The sequence below is a fragment of the Malaclemys terrapin genome, chromosome 1 (assembly GCF_027887155.1).
Source record: "Malaclemys terrapin pileata isolate rMalTer1 chromosome 1, rMalTer1.hap1, whole genome shotgun sequence".
Classification (NCBI taxonomy): Eukaryota; Metazoa; Chordata; order Testudines; family Emydidae; genus Malaclemys; species Malaclemys terrapin.
This window is the reverse complement of record NC_071505.1, coordinates 205631970-205653950: the sequence shown is the minus strand read 5'-3', so window position 1 is coordinate 205653950 and position 21981 is coordinate 205631970. Positions and strand designations below refer to the sequence as shown.

The 21981-nt window shown below is 40.6% G+C and overlaps 1 protein-coding gene across 9 annotated transcripts in view; it reads right to left on the bottom strand.

Annotated features, from left to right (window-relative positions):
* Nucleotides 1–21981, bottom strand: part of DMD (dystrophin) — a 2004766-nt gene that overhangs the window by 1167927 nt on the left and 814858 nt on the right. For all 9 annotated transcript variants that reach the window (XM_054005916.1, XM_054005912.1, XM_054005914.1 and 6 more), the window contains 2 exons: nt 8202–8443; nt 6396–6576 (listed from right to left, as the gene is read on the bottom strand). In XM_054005916.1, the coding sequence (XP_053861891.1) occupies nt 6396–6576; nt 8202–8443 (423 nt within the window). The remainder of the gene's footprint in view (nt 1–6395; nt 6577–8201; nt 8444–21981) is intronic.

Here is a 21981-nt window from a genome sequence, read left to right as displayed (position 1 = left end):
GGGTTCCCCCGCCCCGTTTTTCGTCCATGTCATCAGAAACCATCAAAGTGCAACCTTTTAGAATCTTCCATAATATTGTCAGGGAACATCGTCAATGCTCTGAAAGTGCTTTAATAATTCCTTTTCTCTGATTTATCTTCTTGTTAAAAGAAATGGTACAGGCAGGGTTTTACCAGGCTTCCAAGAATTAATGAACCAAAATAATAAAAAATGATTCAATTGTTTTATTAGATGATATTACATGCATTCCCCCCTCATAAATTTTAATTTTCATTTATCATTGAGGGAGGGGGAAGGTAGGAAGGGAAAATAAATTGGACATACAGGAAAGACCAATATCCAATAAAGATTAATTCTATAGATAACTTGTTTCTTTTTTAAAGGGGAAACACTAATATGAGAAAGTCTATAGCCTAATAAAAATGAAATTACATCTGTGCTGCTTATTAAACTCTGTTTAACCACAGATGACATCTTGGGAAGCAGAATTAATATTATATATATATATATAAAAAACTAGCGAAAAAACCCTCCAAAAAGCCAATTCAAAGGAATATTTTATATTAATTGAAGAAAAAGAAGTGTTTTTAAAAATAATGCATAGCCTATATCTGCTTGGGGACTCAAATATAATGTGCATGTGTATGATTCATAAGACACAGGACTTTATTTTTAAATACACAATTCTGAAAAAAACCAATATTTATCATAGGATTCTGTGTCATTTTGTGCAAATTCAATCTCTAAATTACAGAATCTTATGCAAGACTATGTGAAACGTTCAAGGTTTAAAATATTCTTTAAATAAAGAAAAACATGAAAGAAGGAAAACCAAAATGTTGAGCTTATTGTGGTGACTGTGTTTTGCATAGTCTTGGGGAGCTATACTGAGATCGCCAGTTGCATGAACTCTTGGATACAGCAGTTGTTGAAGTTACTGGATTCACACTGGCTACCAGGGAAAATGGTGGAATATCTTGAAAAAGGATATGGTGGGAGGTGCGGGTAGAGGGAAGAAAGCAAATCAGCTCAAAATGACTAAGGAAGTGAAAACATTCCAAAAAATTTCTTTTGAAAAGGATAGGAAGAAGAAAGGGTAACATGCACGCTACTAAAAAGATCCATCATCAAAATTAACTATATGGCCCTTCATTTGCAATTTATCTAACAAAGGTACCATACCATGGTATGAATGAGCCACTTGCTTATGGGGGGAAAAAAAAAACAGATTTGAGACTCGCTTTCAGATTTTCGTTTTAACCTTTTTTTTTGTACATTGCCAAACCAACCATCAGATGTGTGTGGGGAGGAGTGTATTTTTTTTTTTTAGTGCGGTTCTACTTTGAAAAAATATCAGTGCAGAGCTGGCACTTTTTTAGATCTATGGCTGAAAAGTGTGATCTGAGTGTTATCATTAGTACTCAATAATTCTGTACCCTGAGTACAGACATATCTCTGTTCAAACAAGCATTTTTACCGCTTGTTACTGCTATTAGCATTGTGGATACAATGTAGCTATGGAGGAATCGAATAGATTCTATTCTGTCCCATGCATCAGCAACAGAACTTTATATAAGATCTGGTTACAAGAATCTCAGTTGCTACTTTGGTGCGTCTCACCAGATTTTTCCTAGGCTCTTCTGTTTGGTATGGATTCTTTGAGGATACTATGGAATTTAGCTGGGTCCTTGAGTTTACAGGTACAGATCATGTTCTTCCCACTTGGATGACTATGTTTTAACCTGTACCTAGTTTGGTACAGACAGTGGTCTGTGTAGGGTAAGGATATTTTTCTTAACATTTCCCAGGTTAACAAGTGTAACTAACCCAGAAACAAACCACTTTAACTTTCAAATTTCAGGCTGGGTTTGCAGGTCGGTCACTTAGAAAAAGTATCTTTTTGAATTGTAAATTGAATAGATTTGACGTGAAAATTCCTGATGGAATTATGGTTGGAACCTCACAAGGACATTTCTACAAACCCACGTTCCAAAGTGGGATCACTATAGGTAGGAAGGAGCAATGAATGAGCACTGTATTTGTGAAGTGGAGGAGACCACAAAAAGGAATGTCAGGAACGTAACCTTACCATTGCCTCCTCCAAGCTGAAATTCTTCTCTGATTCCATCCCACATGCTAAATGCCATCATGAAGAACTTTTCTGAGCCATGAATCACTTTGTCAATGCAGATCACCTTCTCCTATGCCACCCCAGAGAGAAGCTCCCCTCAATGTGTGGAACAACTGACACATTTCTCACCAAAAACCACCTGTCGCTACGATGCCCTGTTTAGACAGCAGTATACTGAGACCAGGTTGGGAAAAATGCCCCATCAAAAAATTCAGCAGTCACAGAGCAAGACGTTCAGGAAGCACTGGAAAGAATCAGTTAGGACCTGTGATTCAGATCTATGCCAATCACGGCTGATGAAAGATACCAGGGAGTATTTTAGCTCCCCTGCTGTCAGAATCTGTCAACCAACTTGGATTAAGGGAACCTGTCAACCACCCTAAAAGCATTAAATAGTCAGACTATTCCCAAGACACCTCCTCTCTTGACTAAACAAATCTTGTACATCTCAAGATAAGCAGATCTCCCTGTCCAACCTCTCATTCTTGAGCAAGATAATAATGAAACTAGCTGCAAATTACCCTCCACATAAACCAGTATCTTGGCCAAGTACCCAATGGGTAATTATCAGGGGGTAGCCGTGTTAGTCTGTATCTACAAAAACAACAAGGAGTCTGGTGGCACCTTAAAGACTAACAGATTTATTTGGGCATGAGCTTTCGTGAGTAAAAACCTCACTTCTTCGGATGCATAGAGTGAAAGTTACAGATGCAGGCATTATATACTGACACATGGAGAGCAGGGAGTTACTTCACAAGTGGAGAACCAGTGTTGACAGGGCCAATTCAATCAGGGTGGATGTAGTCCACTCCCAATAATAGATGAGGAGGTGTCAATTCCAGGAGAGGAAAAGCTGCTTCTGTAGTGAGCCAGCCACTCCCAGTCCCTATTCAAACCCAGATTAATGGTGTTGAATTTGCAAATGAATTTTAGTTCTGCTGTTTCTCTTTGAAGTCTGTTTCTGAAGTTTTTTTGTTCAATGGGTAACAAATGGTAATTATATTACACATATCCAAACTGACCCTCCAATATCAGGTGGAAATGATATTCTTTTCAACTCTTGGGTCTAAACTGTTGCATACGGCTGCTCTTTACTTTTTCTAAATACCAATGTTCTAAGACGACACATTTAATTGTAAAGAATTATAATTAACAAAAACCTAAAAAATTGAACAGATTTGAAATCCACTGAAATCTTTCCAGATATTCTCATGAAAAAAAAAAAATCCTAGGAGGACACACTTCTTTCCTACACAAACAGAACAGATTTTAAAGAAATTATAGATAGGGGAAAGCTAATCTAAAGAGAAATTCAGTTGTTTGAACATGAAATAAATATTGCTTTATATAGCTTACTGATAACAAATTCACTGAACCCAATACATAGGGAATAAATTGCTCATAGGGTTTTAGAAAACCAACAGAACATGGGGAAGAATGTCTCCTAAAATGAGATACCCCCCACCCAAAAAATAACCACCTGGAAAATAAAGATTTCTGCTCTCTCCAAAACATAGTGGTCCTCAGCCACCAAGAGACAAAGGAATTTAACAAAACCTAATGTTGAATCAAACAATGCCTTGTTTATCACATTTGGGATACTAATCAAATAAAGAGAAGACACAAGCACTGCTGCTGCTAGGGCTGCCAAAGGCTATTCACAACTCAGAAAATTTAATCTACAAAAGAAATTAACCAGAAAGAATTTATGCATACAAAGGTGTAAATATCTAATCTTCCAATGAAATGCAGACATTTTCTGTTATACAGAATAAAGAAAATGTATGAACTCTCTGTGTGTGTATGCACACATTACTGATTATTACTGGAATACTTGATATCTTTAATCAGGAGTAAAGTCAATTTTTAATAGTGGCATAATATTTTCCTACTTTTGAAAAAGCAGATTTAATTCAAAAGTGGTAAATAGTGGAAAAAAACATGAGCAATCATATATGCGTATGATTATATAAATTAAGATTCATGATTACCTAGGTTCTGTTCCCAGTTCTGCCACTGTTTGTCCTTGGGAAAGTCATTTGTGAACAAATGTGTTTATTATATACTTTTTTTCGAATTTAAATAGTATAAAGCTTCCTTACACAAATTTTTAAATGGGGTGTCTGTGGTGTAAGCCTTTCTGGGTTTTGAAAATTTGATGCATCTGAGCACGTGATGAATAATAGTACTTGGCATATATAGAACTTAGCATCTGTAACTTTACACTTTACATCCATTAGCTAATTATTTTCCATAACACCCCATTGCGGTTGGTACATCGGTAGATAAGTACTTTAATCCCCATTTTAGAGAGAGTGAAAATGAATCCTGGAGAGTTTAGGTGACTTGCTCAAGGCCACAGAGCAAGTCAGTGACAGAATTGAGACCAGAGCCATCTCCTAGCTGCCTGCCTAATCTACTACACCATGTTATCACCGAGTCCCATCTTGAATCTAATCTAATTAATAAATTAGTGTCTAATGAACCATCACTGCAGAATCACAATGCTGTTTCAGCCAATCATTTAGGGAAATACAGGAAAATGCACATACATACGGACATAAAATGATCAGTATAGAATGAGTTGGATCAAATGGATTTTTGGAGCAGAGCAGGATATAAAAACCCATTCCTCTCTCCTCCAAAAATCAGGAGAGATTTGCTTGAGCTGCGAAGTTTGGACCAAGATCTGAATTCTTCCAAAGTGTACAATGAGGTAGGTTAGGATAAAGGGGTTTGGTTTGGGGTATGTAATTCAGATTTTGGTTGCACTGGAAAAGCATTAAATACTAAATATCTTCTTTCACTGTGAACAAGGAAATTTACAGAAATAGAAGTATATTTTTTCGTAAAGATGTTGCATGTTTTTGATGGCCACTCTATCTTATCAAGAGTTAATTTGGAAAGCAAATTTGAAACCTAAGCACAAACCCAGATCTTACAACTCTGCTATTCAGTGTTTTAGCTCCACAGTGGCAGGCCAATGTAATAAAATGAAAAAAAATGTCTCAGTGTTGAGACTTAGGCCTATTTGTATTTTCTTTTCTTTTATTGTTGTCAATCCCAACTTAACATATTTTCTAATGTATTATTATTATTATATCTCAGAGTATCAATAATGCATCGTCTTCATACAGGAGTAAAAGGGGTGCTCTCAGTCTAAAAAGATGTTTTGGCTACAAATATATATTTTCGTTCATTCTCTGTATGCCTTTCTGTTGTTCATTACCCAAGTATCATCACAGTTGATTTATCAATTGAGCAATATTTATGCAGATGTACGTCTCTACTGTCTCTAGTTCTTCACTCTCACAGCTCCTATCCCGCCTGAAGCCTCACTAAGCCCTGCAAGCAACTGCATGTTTGCTTCCTTATGTGCATTGCCTTTCCAGAAAACAGATTCCTATAAGGCCCCCCATTAAAATATGAACAAAGGGAAAATAAGCCAGATTTTCAAGTAGTATCTGAGTATTGAAAAAGCTAAACCAGAACTTGGGACAGTAAATGTAAGGCTTCGATTATGCAAATGTTGGTGACCACTTACACACACTAGTAGTCTCATTAACATCACTGGGAGTACGTGTTGAGTAAGTGATTTCCAACATGAGTAAAAAAGTTGCAAAACCAAACACTTAATGAATGGGTGGTTCTCCAAATTTTGGCTTACATATTTTTTCAGTGCTCTTTGATAGCTATACTATGACTTATCTCCACAATATTCAAGATTAATTTCAAAATCTTTCTTTACAATTCACATAAGAATATCTCAATGACTCTCAGGTAAATGATGGGATTCAAATATAGCAGTGAAGCCACTACTGTTGTTTTGTCTCTCCCAGGGTTAGCCACCTGCACTATACAATTCTGTAGGCTAGATTCACTGGTACAATCTATCTGCTTTGCATTTCTTCAGTGGCACCCAACAGAAGTAAACCTGGTTTAACTGGACAGTTATATCAAGGCTGTTTGGTGTTGCTGGGAAGTACTGGCCATATGTGTGCTATCCTGGGAATGCTGTTTGATAGGGCAATTCTGAGTGTGAGCTGTGATTGCAAGTAAACCTTTAATTTCTCATGTGTCCACATTATTAAACATGCACTAAACTGATTAATAGATATTTCTGAAACAGTTACAGCAAATAGACCACCACAACTCACTTCTCTTTTGTAGAGCAACATTGGGTAGAAAGAAGCAAATTAAAATAAATTCTGTTTCAAAAAAAATTTCTTGGGTACAGTAATTTCTAGCCATGAACAACACTTACTGGTCTGTAGCTGTTTCTCTCTGGCCTGTACATCAGCAAAAACTTGTTTGAAGTGGTTAGTAAAAGCTACAAGGTCTGCATCAAGGAACATTGGTCCTTGCTCTTTTTCTTTCAGTGCTTTACTTTGAAGCTTTAGCTGCACAATTTTAGGCTGAAGGGCTGACAACCGGGAGACTTCATCCTGTATGGTGAAGACAAACATTCCTGAATAAAATCATCCTACAAGCAATTCTTCATCAGATCACCACTGTTTTTATGGAATAAAAGAGGGCAAGAGAACATCAGATATTCCTAATTCCTGAAACAGAAAATGGTGATGGAGAAGAATTAAAGTACTAGTTTACATAGTTCACCTTACTGCCAGATTAGGATTGTTCTTTACTGTGTAAATCACCAATGTTTTGTCCAGTCAAATTCTAATATGCTCAGTGAAGTCCTTCAATCTTCACTGAAGAGTGGTCACCATAAAAAGTAAAATGTAACAACAGTTACTCATTTGTGGCATCAGATATGAAACTACTTTCTTATACCGAGAATAAGAAATAACTGTGCAATTTGACATGTTATGAAATGTAACTGTTGATGATTATTCACTTTTTAAAGGTGACTACTGCAGGTGTCTGTATAAGAGTAGAGAAAATATCTTGGTATTGGCTGAGCTTCCCTAGAAAGTAGCGATAGACTCAAGTTGGAAATTTCAGGTCTGCATCCAGATTTTGTGTAAGGAGCTCTCCACACTTGTGCCCATGAACAAGAGCTGTCCAAAATCCTAAATCAGCATATCCTTTGTGCTCCCTTCTATGGTCCCTATTGGTGCCAGTTGCCAGAAAGAGACCAGCAGGGCAAGGGTAATGATCATGACATGATTTTAGCATCCCCACCTACAGAGTTGTACAGGACCATAAAAAGGGACAAGCTTCACTGTGATACACTACACTCACTGGAAATACTGCTTGGGAACTCTTCTTGAGTCTGGCTCAATTACTCTTGGGAACTCTAGGATAGCTCAATGGCACACAGGACATAAACTAACCATATGTTAGCAAAACTGAAATCCTGCTAGATATAGCAGGAGTAGAAGGTGGCTCTATGAAATTCCTTGTATACGCATATCAATACTAAATATGTCACTTTAAAATTATGTCATGAACTCATATGTAAAAATACAACCTTCAGATTGCTACTATCAGTATTTTCCATAAGTATGCATAATGCTCTACAAAATAAGGCCCTTATTCAGCAAAGCACTTAAACGTGTATAAGTGATCTGCTTCTTCGGGACCTAATTAAGGTGTGCTAAACTTGTATCAAAAGTCCAAATCCCAGAAGGGTTGCAATCAGAGGACAAACTAGCAAAGTATAACACAACCATTAAATTACCCAAGGAAATCAGCAAAAACAACAAGGAGGAGCTGACTTTTCAAGTCTTAACAGGCACTTATTTTTACTGACCAAACATTAATGTGTAAATTAAGTGCTTCCCTACAGTGGTTTTAAGATATTGCATAATGTTCTGGTCATATAGCTATAACAATCCAACATCAATTAAAAGTACAGTAGAACAAGCATTAGTTATTTGCTGAAAAGAACTAAATGTTTAATTTTAATACCCACACACTGTGTCCTCCTGCCCTTTTACACTCATCATTGCTACCGTTCATGGACCAGGTATTGACAATACCTAGTTTTGAAAGATATAAAGACTATTTTCCACTCTCATAATGAAAAACTGGCAGCCATCATCTGTCAAAATGTAGCAATACACATCGAGCATAATAATGAAAGGGTTGGAAAAGAGTCTCTAACCTTGCACTTTTCTAACTGTATTTTTACTGTAGCAGGATCTGCTGCTGGTGTAGGTTGTGTTTTCAGCCAGTTTTCAGCAGTAATTGCTGTCTGCTCCAGTTGCTGCAGCTGGGAGTAGAAGGCAATGATGTTATTTTGGTACTCCAGCCACGCCAGTCTCTCACTCAGCAACTGACAGAACTCAATCCAGCGACTGTTCAACTGCTCTGAGGCTTGTTTGATGTTGTCAGCATTAAGACCCTCTAGAAAGAAAAGAAGAAAAAAAACTTCAATACTTATTTATCTTTAAGTCACAAAAAAGAAGCTGAAAAAGAATTTAACAACTCAGTTTCTGTATATAAATATATGGATGTCATATTAGTGGAGAGAGCATTTAAAATCTATTGTAAATTGCTGTCAAGATATTGCTGTTACTATGGGAATGAATCATAATAGATTATAGTTCCATAATAGGAATAAAGTAGAAAGAGGAGATACAGCACACGGAAATAATTAAAGCTACTATGAGAAATAATAAAATGCCTTAAACTTACATTTTGGAAAACTTTGTCTGGATTGAAATTACATTTTAATACCTAGGGATGGCTTTTCTAAGTGTCCAAATGGTTTAGGAGCAAAAGTCCAATTTAAAGTTTATGGGATTTAGGTTCCTAAGTAACTTTGTGTATTTGAAAATTCCATGGCTAGCATCTATATTACATACTACACATAAATTCATCATTCATCATTATTGAAACAAGGCATATTAAGCAAAAACACTTAGTTTAGCAATTGCAATAAAATTACTTGGAGCAGTGATGCAGTAAAAGAGCTCAGCCCCGGGATTTCACACTGAACAAAATAGGAATCAAAAGTAAAATGAAGGGGTTTTCCCTAGCACAATTTATAATTATTCTGAAATTTGGCACTGTAGGCATAAATTCAAAACTAATCAGAGTAATATCATTAATTTGAGTAGCTCATATTTACTACAGATATCAGGAGGCTATAATATCAGATACTATACAGATATCAGATGGAGAAAAGCTCTAATGTGAACAGTCATATTACTTCTTGCTGGCATGATTTGTAATTATAAATATAGAAATACTACAAATAATGAATTCAGAGTTAATGAAATTGTAGTACCAATGAGCTTGAGAGCACATCTTTAATAACAACCTCATCACTATTCCTATGGGCCAACTCTGCAGAAACAAAAGCCTTCAGCTCATCAAAATCATAAAATAACTTTTTTCCCCTGATCTTTCCTAACACAAAGGCTATACATCAATAAGACAGAAGCCTCAAACCTAAACATCAATGTAACTATCTCTCTCAAAGCAATAGCTTGTTTCTCCAAGCCTGTGTGGGCTTTGGTACATCTGGAGTATGTCAATCTTTTTATTTCGAAGAGAAATATAAGATATAATAATGCTGCATTCCACCCCTTCCGCCACGCAAAAATTCCCTCATTATGGTTACAAAATAATTCAGATATCTGAAGGCAAGTATGTAAATTCATTCATAGAATATTAAATTGTTGAGATACATTTGTACAGTTCCTAGCACAATGGGGTCCCGATCCATGGTTGGGGGCACCAGTCACTACTACAATGCAAATTGATAATAATTTACAGAGATCTTCTGTTCTAAAAAGGTTTCTGTGTATTCTTAGGAATACACAAAAACACTTTACAAATCTTGTTAAAATTTCTTAGGACTTAAACTTTTCTGTTCAACAATATTTTGGGCCAGATTCTCTGTCATGCTGCTCAGTGTCTGTGTGCAGCTGCCTGGTTCTCAGGCATGCTCTATGCTGGAGCCAACTCTGGGCTGTTGTATTGCATGCCACTTGGAAAGTGGTTGTCCACCAATTGAAAGTAGCTGGAGCACAGCAGTGCCACAGGAAATGCCTCTTTCTACTGCTGGTATGCTCCCTCTTCCCTTACCCCCAAGCAAATGTTGCATGATTTTGAAAAACAAGCCAGGAGTTATAGGTGTAAGAAGATGCCATGCAGCCCTACATTGCTTGGTCAGCACTCCAATTCAAAAGTGATCACTGTGGTTAGATGTTTGGCTGCATGTGTGTGTTCTCCCTGCGTGCTGTCCCAGCTCTGTGCAGACAGCAGGCACAGCTCAAGCTGGCACACCTCAAGCAAACTGCTCAATGTCCACAAGATCTGTTAAGGTACAAAGGCACCCAGCCAGGTTTATGTTCAATGAAGCGCAGTCCTAGCTCCCTGGATCAATGTCTACAGTTATACTAGCACGTGTGCCCACAACAATGGACGCTGCTCAGTGAATGTTGGGACTTTCCATTGCCCCCTCAGCTGGCCAAAGACACTCCCTCTGAGATACATCTTTATACACCAATACAAACAAGTTATGTATTTCCCCTGATGTATCAGGGTGCCACCCATTGCCTTGTACCTCTAGGTTCAATCAAAACATATCTATCCATCATGCTATCATGCTGACCTTATCCTTAAGATGGGTAAGTGTGTTCCTGTTAACTTTGGGGAATGTTCTGGTACCACCTTTCTAGAATGTGTTTGCATGTATATTCTTGTGCCTGGCACTACTTAGGAATGTGTTTCTGCAGTATCAACCCTGTTCTTGCCAGATTCTGTGAGTAGGGCTTGCCTCTTGCTCACAACTTAATTTGACTACTTTAGCCCAGGCCTCTGATACAAGAGCTTATGTCTCAGGCTCTCTTCCTACTATAGTCACTGTTGTGGTACAGTCCACTCAGAAACATACATTACAAGATAAAGGCTGGTGTTTGGGAGAGGGAGCAGACAGGGAGAGAAGAGTTTGAGGGAGCATGAGGATGGCAAGCTGCACTTTGGGGTATGCCAAACAGTAACTCTGAACATGTTTCCTGTGGGGCACATGAGGGAGAGAAGGCAGGAGAGGTAAATCCATTGAGTACATTTCTGGAACAAGATGCATCAATGTTTTTGACCTGGCATTTTTGGCACTAGTGGGTATGCAACTGCATTTAGGGTATGTTAATGTTTAATTAGCATATGACTAAGTGCAAGGTGGTAGCATGATCCTGTACATGGAGTTGGAATGGAGATTTTTATTAAATGATCAACATATGGACACAAACTCATCAGTAGCAGAAGCAAGTGCACTAATAGTATAGTAGCAGGCACATGTTTTGCTATTCTCAACTAAACTGAATGGTTTGTTTCAACAATTGGTTCTGTCCTGCCTGTAGATTTGGACATACATTCTGAGTAGCAATATATTCATAAAATGCCTGAAAACCGTAAAAGAAGGTACAAGGTCCCTGACTCTATATCCTTAACTACCCCTGGGCCTGTGGACACTGCCTGTGATTTCATTTGGGATAAGTAAGGTGGTCATTTTAAAATACTTACTGTATTTTCTGGCGTATAAGACTACTTTTTAACCCAGGAAAATCTTCTCAAAAGTCGGGGGTCGTCTTATACGCCGGATGTCGTCTTATAGGGCGGGTGCTGAAACTTCCGAGCCAGACTGGAAAATCTGCGGTCGCCGCATATGGTGGTGGGAGCTCAAAAACGGCCGCGGCCGCATCCCCGCCCGATGACGAGGTGAGGGGGCGCCTCACCGGGAAGGTGTAAGTGAAGGGCGGAGCAAGCTGCAGGCGTCCGGGACGCCCGGGGTATGGAAAAAAGAGCTAGAGCGGCGCTGTGCCCAGAAAAACACGCCTCTTTCACCTGTCTGGCCCGCCCTTGTATCCTATTACCGTACCTCCTTCTCTGCCTCTCAGATCTCACTCCTGAGGACTGCAGTGAAGCGGCGCAGGCGCGCATGTGCGAGATCTGAGAGGCAGAGAAGGAGGTAATAGGATACAAGGGCGGGCCAGACGGGTGAAAGAGGCGTGTTTGCGCTACCGCTCTGATAGTCTTGGAGACAGGGAGGGCTGGGCAGGCAGGGAGAGCTGACCAATCCAAGCAGGCTTTGTATACAACAACCAGCCAATCGCTTGCCGTGATTGGCTGGTTGTTGTATACTGGGTACCACATACAGTACAGCACCAGTATCTGTACCTGTTCATACAGTATAGCACCAGTACATACAGTACAGTATACAAATGTCCAACAGTCAAAACCCCATCATGGCTCCACCAGCAAGAAGAAAGAAATATGAAGCCAGTTTCAAACTTAAAGTTGTAAACTTTGCCATGGAACATAATAACTGCGCTGCTGAAAGACAATATGGAGTAACAGAAAAGATGGTTCGGGACTGGAAAGCAAATGAAAAAGCATTAAAGAGTATGCCAAGGGGTAAGTGTGCATTAAGAAGAGGCACTCCACATTGGCCAGAACTCGAAAAACATGTAGCAGACATGGTGAATGAGCATCGCCAAAACGGTTATGTAGTGACACGAAATAAAATACATTTGTTTGCACTTCAGTGGGCCAAATCTAACCCAGATCACAGCAACAGATTTAAGGCCACTGTATCCTGGTGTACTAGATTCATGGGAAGGCATAATATGGTACTGAGGCAAAAGATGAAAATTGCCCCAAAATTACCTGCAGATCTTGATAGCAAAGTAAATAGTTTCCATCGATACGTAATACAACAGCGCACTAAACATGGCTATGCGTTAAGTAGTATTGGAAATATGGATGAAACTCCAATGAATTTTGATATGGTTGGAAATAAAACTGTCCATCAAAAAGGTGAAAAAACAATTTTAATTAAAACAACAGGACATGAGAAGTCCAGTTTTACAGTGGTACTAGGATGCACAGCTGATGGCGCCAAACTGAGACCAATGATTATTTTTAAAAGAAAAACAATGCCGAAATTCAAGTTCCCTGTTGGTTGTTTTGTACATGTGAATGAAAAAGGCTGGATGGATGAAGAAGGGGTAAAGCTATGGCTTGATAATGTATGGAGCAGGCGACCAGGTGGACTTATTCAAAAATGTAGTCTACTGGTGTGGGATATGTTCAGGGCTCATTTAACTCCCAGCACCAAGCAAATACTTGCAAGACTAAACACAGATGCGGCAGTTATTCCTGCAGGATTGACATCGTTGGTACAGCCACTGGATGTGTGCCTAAACAAGCCATTTAAAGATCGCATTCAAGAACAGTGGAATGAATGGATGGTTAGCGGCGAAAAGTCATTCACAAAAGGAGGAAACATCCGTGCTCCACAGTTGGATGTTTTGTGCAAGTTTGTCATAAAAGCCTGGAATGATATTGATGCGGAAACAGTAATCAAGTCTTTCAAGAAGTGTGGCATATCAAATTCATTAGATGGTATGGGGGACGACTACTTGTGGCAAGATGAAGAGGAAGCCGAAGCTGAGACCACACCATCTGATACGGAATTCTATCCATACGATGACTGCCTTACAAATGTATCACAAGATGTCATTGATGTACTTATGATATCAGATGACGAACAGGAGGATTTTGAAGGCTTTTAAAGGGAAACTGTCACGCCAGCAAAACCTGTAAAAATACCGTAGCTTGCAGTTATGATGGGCGTTGCTAACTCGCCAGGGACTTGCCCGGCACTTGCTCTCTCTCTCTTGTTTGTTATCTTCCTCCTATCATCATCAGTTCCAGTTTGGTTGACCGCTTAGAAAACAAACAGCATGGCAGCTCCCATGGGTTTATTGTCTTATCCTTCCTTTCAGCTTTAGAGTGAATTAGGAAAAGTTTAATCCACTTGCACTGTTTTATGTTTACATGTTTGATGACAAACAGCCTTATGTTTATAAGTGACAGTTTTCCTGCTAAGTACCTGCATGTCATAAGCATTTGAATTAAAATTACCATATTGAAATCAAATCTGATGTTTTTTTAATTTTTTTTGGTGTGCGTTGGAAGAGGGGTAGTCTTATACGGCGAGTATATCCCAAACTCTATATTTTAACTGGAAAAGTTGGGGGTCGTCTTATACGCCCAGTCGTCTTATACGCCGGAAAATACGGTACTACTAGCTTTGTCTTCTAACTGCTATGAATTTGACACTGAAGTAGGCTTTCAGGCCAAAGTTATGATTGCATGGGGGCTACAGCCTTGGACTATCTATGGTTTACTGACCGTTTTCTTCCTGGTCATATTTTCTTCTAGGATTGGAGAGTCGTATATTCCAGGCTAGTGTCTGGTTGCAGCAGATCCCTCCCAAGGTCTCCTTCCACCTCTTTTCCTCCCCTGGAGTCCCCAATCCCTCTCAACTTGTTTAAATACACTGAAAATTCTCAAGTTAGTAAAGTTCCATTAGCTTATGTTCAAACATTGTGTCTGATGTATTCATGTTCCCAGACCAGTAAAGAGATCCTTTGACTTCTCCTGTGACTTAATGCAGAGGCGGATTAAGGTCTTCTGGGGCTCTAGGCCAGAGAAGATCCTGCTCCCATTCCACCCCTTCCATCTGCAGCCCCACCCCTGGCTCCACTGTGTTCTGCCCCTTCGCCTGTGACCCCACTCCTGTTCCACCCAAGGCCCCCGTTTCACCCACAGTCCCACCCCATTCTACTTCCCCCCCACTGCAGCCCCCCCATTTGCACCTTTCTGTCCCCCGACTGCAGCCCCAAGACTGGAGAAGCTCTGTCCCCTCGCCACAGCCCTGGGATTACAGTGGGGAGTGAGAGTTCCTCCAGCCCTGGGGCCAGAGCAAAGTGAGAGCTCCTGCTGTCCCAGGGCTGCAGCTGGAATCTGGCACTGGGGCTCTGCCCTACACCTGCCCTTCCCCCACCCGCCCAGTCCTTCTGCCGGGGACCAGGGTCGGGGTGCTGGGGCATCCCCTGCCCGCTCCATGGTTTCTGCCAGGGTTCTGGACTTCTGATGGAGCACCCATTTTTCCGGGGGGCCCCAATTGGCCAGGGCGGTTTAGGTTGGACATTAGGAAAAACTTCCTGTCAGGGTGGTTAAGCACTGGAATAAATTGTGTAGGAGGTTGTTTAATCTCCATCATTGGAGATTTTTTTAAGAGCAGGTTAGACAATCACCTGTCAGGGATGGTCTAGATAATGGTTAGTCCTGCCATGACTGCAGGGGACTGGACTAGATGATCTCTCGAGGTCCCTTCCAGTCCTACGATTCTACGATTGGTGTTTTTTCATTTCAGTCTACAAATGTTTAAAACCTTTTCATACATATTGTTAACATCAATTTCCCTGTCGCTTATTATTTTCTGGGAGTTACATATACAAAATTTTGATAGCCATGTAAAATGAGCAATACAAAACCCATTTAGTGCTAATATGCTAAAATTTCAGGGTTAATGAATTATAATCCTTTCACATTTCATATTCTAAACAACCCCGATATACTCAGTGAATAAATATATTGTACCCAGAGGACATAGATCATTACCTGAAGTGCATCCATTAATTTTATTACCTTGTGTACTGTGCATAACAAATTGTGTTAGAATATTTTTAATTATATAGCACCTTATATGCAACTACTTTGGGACTGTCATTTAGCATGAAGTCTACCTTGTCAAGTTTATTTATCATTAGCCATGGATCCAAGATAGAATAATACCATATTACCTTTTTTTTTTTTTTAAGCTCTCATGACTCCTAAGGATATTTGAAATGGCAACGTCAATGAGGCATATTAATAAACTTCCTCCTTATAACAGTAGCATTTTAAGTGTTGCATCATTACAAATTGATTTTGCAATCATTTTAACACCTCCCATCAGAAGTTCACTGAGTATTCACTGTATTTGATACAGTAGGTGTTTTATCCTAAATCATCATAACAATCAAGAGTCCACTCAGAAACCCCCACACCCTGCTTCACTCTTTCAGTTTGCCAGCAGACTTCTAAGCTGAGAACATTTTAAAGGGAATGCATGATTTGCTCTTTTATGAGGGGGGAGGGGAAGAGGGGGTAACAGGACCCTGAAGGTCCTTACTGACTCTTGGCCAAGGGGAAGCAGAGCAAGACCTCCTGTGGGGTACAGCCAGCACCCAAAAGCAGCCAAGTTTGCCCCAGCAATAGCCAAGAGCAGCAGCAGTATGACAGGAAAGGTTCTGCCTGGAGCCTTATGAATTGCTATTTTGTCAGGGTTAACCTCCCTGGTGGAGGCACTCCCAGCCAGAGAAACAACACTCCAATCACCCCCATAGGCATTTCCCTGCCTGAAGAATCAGGTGGGAGTAAAGCACCTTCATGTCTGTAGACACTAGTGATGACAACAGAATGCTTTTTACTCTGGACATTATTTTCTATCTCCTGACTGGCTGTGTGCCCCAACCTGTTCCTGTCCCTTTATTTCTATACTCAAACTGCCTATACTCCATCCTTCCTTCCAGTGTTCCTCTTCCCATTCCTTCCTTTCCACCACTATTTTGTTCCTATTTTCCAACCTGACCCCAGTTCCAAAACAACAAAAAAGTAAATTAAAGAAAGAAATGAAACTAAGACGTGTTCATTATTACCCTGATCATTTCTCTCGTAAGATGTCTTCCACCCTTTGATTTTTGTCTTTTTTATATTTTAAATTCTTCACCTTCCTCTGTCTGCCCATGAATTTCACCAGTGGTCTAAATCTTAAATAAATATAAATTAACTTGTTGGATGTCTAGTACATGATCTTATAAGAACAGAATATAAATTGTTGTAATCACATCATACTACTGAACAATTTCTGCAAGGAACATATTGTTTATTGGGTACCATAATAGTACTGGGTGTACCTCAAGTGAGTTGAAGCTTCCATTTTGTTAAGCTTCTAAAAGTTAAATAAATTAAACATCTCTTCTTCCAAATCAACCAGATATTTCTCCCTCTTTCCAATAGGCTCTAGTCTTACTTTCTCCGCCAAATCCAAAAATGTTCTCTAAACACAACTTCCTGCCACTGTGATGATATATCTAATGGAAAAGGAGGAAGGTTTCTAAGCATGGCACTCTGTCTACAGAGCTCCGGTCATCTGCTCTGTTGAAACCTTGGGCTCTCTGGAGCTTCACCAGAATCTCCTCCAGACTGCATTGTGCTAATAAAATTTGTGAATGACACAACGTTGGGAGGTATAGCCAATATGGAGGAGGACCGGAATATCATACAAGAAGATCTGGATGACCTTGTAAACTGGAGTAATAGAAATGGGATGATATTTAATAGTACAAAGTGCATCATCATGCATTTAGGGACTAACAACAAGAATTTTTTCTGTAATCTGGGGATTTATCAATTGGAAGTGACGGAGGAGGCATAATACCTGGGTGTATTGATTGAGCACAGGATGACTATGAGCCATAAATATGATGCAGACATGAAAAAGACTAACACCTTTTCCTAGGATGCATCAGATGAGGTATTTCCAGTAGAGACAGTGAAGTGTTAGTACCATTATACAAGGCATTGGTGAGATCTCATCTGGAATACTGTGTGCAATTCTGGTCTCCCATGTTTAAGAAAGATCAATTCAAACTGGAACAGGTGCAGAGATGGGTGACTAGGATAATCCAAGGAAGGGAAAACCTACCTTATGAGAAGAGACTCAAAGAACTTGGCTTGCTTAGCCTAACCAAAAGAAGGCTGAGGGGAGATATGATTGCTCTTTATAAATACATCAGAGGGATAAACACCAGGGAGGGAGAGGAGTTATTTTAGTTAAGCACCATTGTGGACACAAGAACAAATGGATATAAACTGGCCATCAATAAGTTTAGGTTCGAAATTAGGCAAAGGTTTCTAAACATTAGAGGAGTGAAATTCTGGAACAGCCTTCCAAGGGAAGCAGTGGGGGCAAAAAACCTAACTGGCTTCAGGACTGAGCTTGATAAGTTTATGGAGGGGATGGTATGATGGGACTGTGTACGATGGTGTGTGGCCCATCGGTGACTGCCAGTAGCAAAAATCCCCAACTGCTGAAGATGGGACACTAGATGGAGAGGCTCTGAATTACTACAGAGAATTCTTTTCCAGGTATCTGCCTCGTGGGTCTTGTCCACATGCTCAGAGTCTAACTAATCACCATATTTGGGATCGGGAAAGAATTTTCCCTAGGGTCAGATTTCAGGAGTGGTTGAGGTTCTGTGGCCTGTAATGTGCAGGATGTCAGACTACATGGTTTCTTCTGACCTTAAAATCTATGAGTCCCACCTTTGATTCTGAATGAACTCCACACTAACAAGATTTGAAGTAAGCAATAATCTATAAGAAATTTTCAGATAGTTTATGTGCTGATCCCCAAATGGATTTCAACAACAGGCAGAGAGAGAGAGGGAAGTTATCTGAATTATTCTGAATCTAAAAAAGAGTTTAAGCCTAAATCTCAAATTGTGCTAAACCTAGAGTTGAGGTAAACTTCTGTTTTTTGTTCAATCCCAGTCTGGAGGTAATCCTATTTAATAGCAAATGTATTAACTCATAATGAATTGGAAGAATTAGACAGATAGAAAATTCACAGTACTTACAATTCCAGAAGGTTGCACATCACCGTTAACTTCCTCCATACTCAAGATATAATATTAAACACTTTGCTAGATATTCCAGCTACCAGCAAGTGAAAAAGATGAGTTAAAATAATCTAATTCTCTGCTGAGAATACTTATCTCATTTTACACTTTAACCTTGTGGTAATTATTGCACTTCTTAATTACGCTGTACTCTACTCATTTTGGAATTGCCTTTGCAGCTGTGGCGTATGTGAAAGTTCCATAAATATCAGGCTGAACAGCTGTGAAGGCCGCTCCCTTTTCCAAAAGGGTACTTGCCCCTCTAAAATTGCCAGAAAGGGAGAGTTCCTCCTTACACAGACAACTATGGTGTTGTTCTTGCCAGGGTGGAGTCATACTCCTGCCAACAAGACTGTCATGATGCACAGCATGAGGTCAGGAGAACTGAGAGGGACACGCTTGGTTACACTGATCCACAGCTAGCATGTTCAGCGCCAAAGTCCTAGTGGGAAGACACGTTCCTTCCGATAGACTGATATTTGGGAAACCTCATCTGTCTTTAAGGGGTCGCCTCCAACAAATATGCACAATTGTTGCTGCTACTTTAAGCAACAGTGGAAAGTGCCCTCCCTCCAAACAGCATATCATCATAAATAAATGTTACTTATTAATAAAAAAATCAAGCCAGAAGTGAGTTTGGACCTCTTCCTCTCACTATGACCTCACAACTGGAGATACAACATCATAATACCAGCCGCATGCATTCACCATTTTGGGAGGTAAGGGGAGAACAGAGAATCACAAATTACAGGAGGGAATTTCAGTTGGAAGTGATAATCTGTTTGATACTAGGTGTAGTTGACACCAGAGCTGGTGCTACCATTAAGGCAAACTAGGTGGTTGCCTATGGCGCCAAGATTTGGGGGTGCCAAAAAGTGGTGCCCCCAATTATTTTTTCTACAACGTTCCTGGGCTGGGCTGCCGGCGGCACACTGACACGTGCGGCTCAGACTCCCTCTCCCAGCGCAGCGGCCGCTCCACTTCTCCCGCCTCCCAGGCTTGCGGCGCCAATTAGCTGTTTGGCACCGCAAGCCTGGGAGAGGAGGAGTATTAGAGCGGGGGCGGCGTGCTTGGGGAGGAGGCAGAGCAGAGGTGAGCTGGCATGGGGAGCTGCCGCACGGCTCCCCAGGCCGGGGGTGGGTGGGGAGCTGCCGCGGGGGGGGGGGGGGTGCCTCCGGGTGGGGGGGGGTGCCGCAGGGCTCCCCATCCCAGCTCACCTCTGCTATGCCCCCTCCCCAAGCACGCTGTCGCTGCTCCACTTCTCCTGCCTCCCAGGCTTGCGGTGCCAATCAGCCGTTTGGCGCCGCAAACCTGGGAGGGGAGGAGAATTAGAGCGGGGGCGGCGTGCTCGGGGAGGAGGCGGAGCAGAGGTGAGCTGGGGTGGGAAGCTGCCGCACGGCTCCCCGGGTGGGAGAGCTGCCGCGGGGGGGGGGGGTGCCTCAGGGTGGAGGGGGGCGCGGGGAGCTGTCGCAGGGCTGGGGGGGAGGGGCGCAAGGTGGAAGTTTCGCTAGGGCGTGAAACTTCCTTGCACCGGCCCCAGTTGACACCTATGCTTTGGAACAAAGAGGTGGCTGTGTCATGATACCAGTTCCTGAGGCTACTGGTTCTCCAACTGAAACCAAAAGTAGACAGCAAAAAAATGCAAATGGAATTGTCACTGGGGCAGTCAAGTGCCGTGTTGTTCCTCCCAGCCATGAGACAAAATAGGAGGAGGAGATTTTTTATATTTTCTTATGTGCACTAAATGGACCTGACTCTTGATTCAATAGGCTAAGTGTTCACATAGCAAATAGTGCCTTACAAGGCTTGCACAATCCAGGGAAAGTATTCTTCCAGGCCAAATAGATTATTTTTAATACCAATTAAAAGAAAAGAAAAAAGAAAAATCTGCTGTAGATTTTTTGTACATGACCAACCATGGAAAAGGTCAGGATAAGGACTCTTTCCCAAGTAGGGTAGAAGTTTCATGAGATTCTGCCTCATAGACTTTCCTCTGCATTGCTCCTTGTGTTTAGGAACGAGACCATCAAAATCTGTCTATCCTTGAAATCTCTGACAACTTAGCAGGCCAGGGCCATTGCTTAAGACACTGTGCCTACACACTGATGCTGGGATGACTCTACAACCACCTAGGCTCATTCACATTTGGTTAGCATGGTGACTTCGTATTTTATTCACTTACGACGTTCTCTGCTGTTTATCATAACAATTAAAGAAACCCTGCAACATCAAATAGCAACCCATTCAATTTTACACTCCACTCTCTGGTTAATAGTTCCTTAACTAATGTTCAACTTGTTGAAGGTCAGCTCTATTGCAACTGCACTGTGTAGGCCCAAAATTTTGGAAGAGCTATGGATCAACAAGATAGTGGCAGATGTGGATACTCAGCACTTCTAATAATCAAGCCCTGCCAGTTTTGTCTGTAAGCATTTGTCTAACAGCTTCCTCCAGGATACTGCATCTTTGCTTGTACTGTTGAGAACCATAGTTAAGAAAACCTTTTTACTGTCATTATTGTTTTCCAATATTTAATTTACTGTGTGCAACCACTACTTAAGAAAGTAACTAATGCACACTAAACTGAGATACTGGAGCAAATACTAAGTTGCAAGCTGTTTATATTTTACTTGTATGAAAACAGTAGTAAACGAGGAACATAACATTCAACCCGCTTAGGTGCAGAGTCTGCCCTCCTTATTTTGATCACTACTATCATATTTGACAAATAATTCCATTTAATCAATGTGACTATCCATGCATTAAGGTGAGTCAGCACAGCAGAATCTGCCCCTAGTTACTGGTAGAATTGTTTGTAGATTTTATTGCAGTGCTGGGAATTATTTAATGTAATGAAGATGACAACTTCTGGTTTTAGTTTGTCAAGTTGCACTCAAAAGCACATATCACTGCAATTTTTCTTCAGTGTATATTTCTCCTGTTTTACAGTAAACCCTTTTTCTTTTCCTAGAAAAAAAAAATCTAAAAGCTCACAACATATCAGTCAAGTCTGGAAATTAACAAAATTCAATCATCAAAGTATGTGATGGGGCTCCTGCCCCACATGAACATAAGAACAGCCATAACCAGTCAGACCAAAGGTCCATCTAGCCCAGTATCCTGTCTGCCGACAGTGGCCAATGCCAGGTGCCCCAGAGGAAGTGAACTTAACAGGTAATGATCAAGTGATCTCTATCCTGCCATCCATCTCCACTCTCTGACAAACAGAGGCTAGGGACACCATTCCTTACCCATCATGGCTAATAGCCATTAATGGACTTAACCTCCATGAATTTATCTAGTTCTCTTTTAAACCCTGTTATAGTCCTAGCCTTCACAACCTCCCCAGGCAAGGAA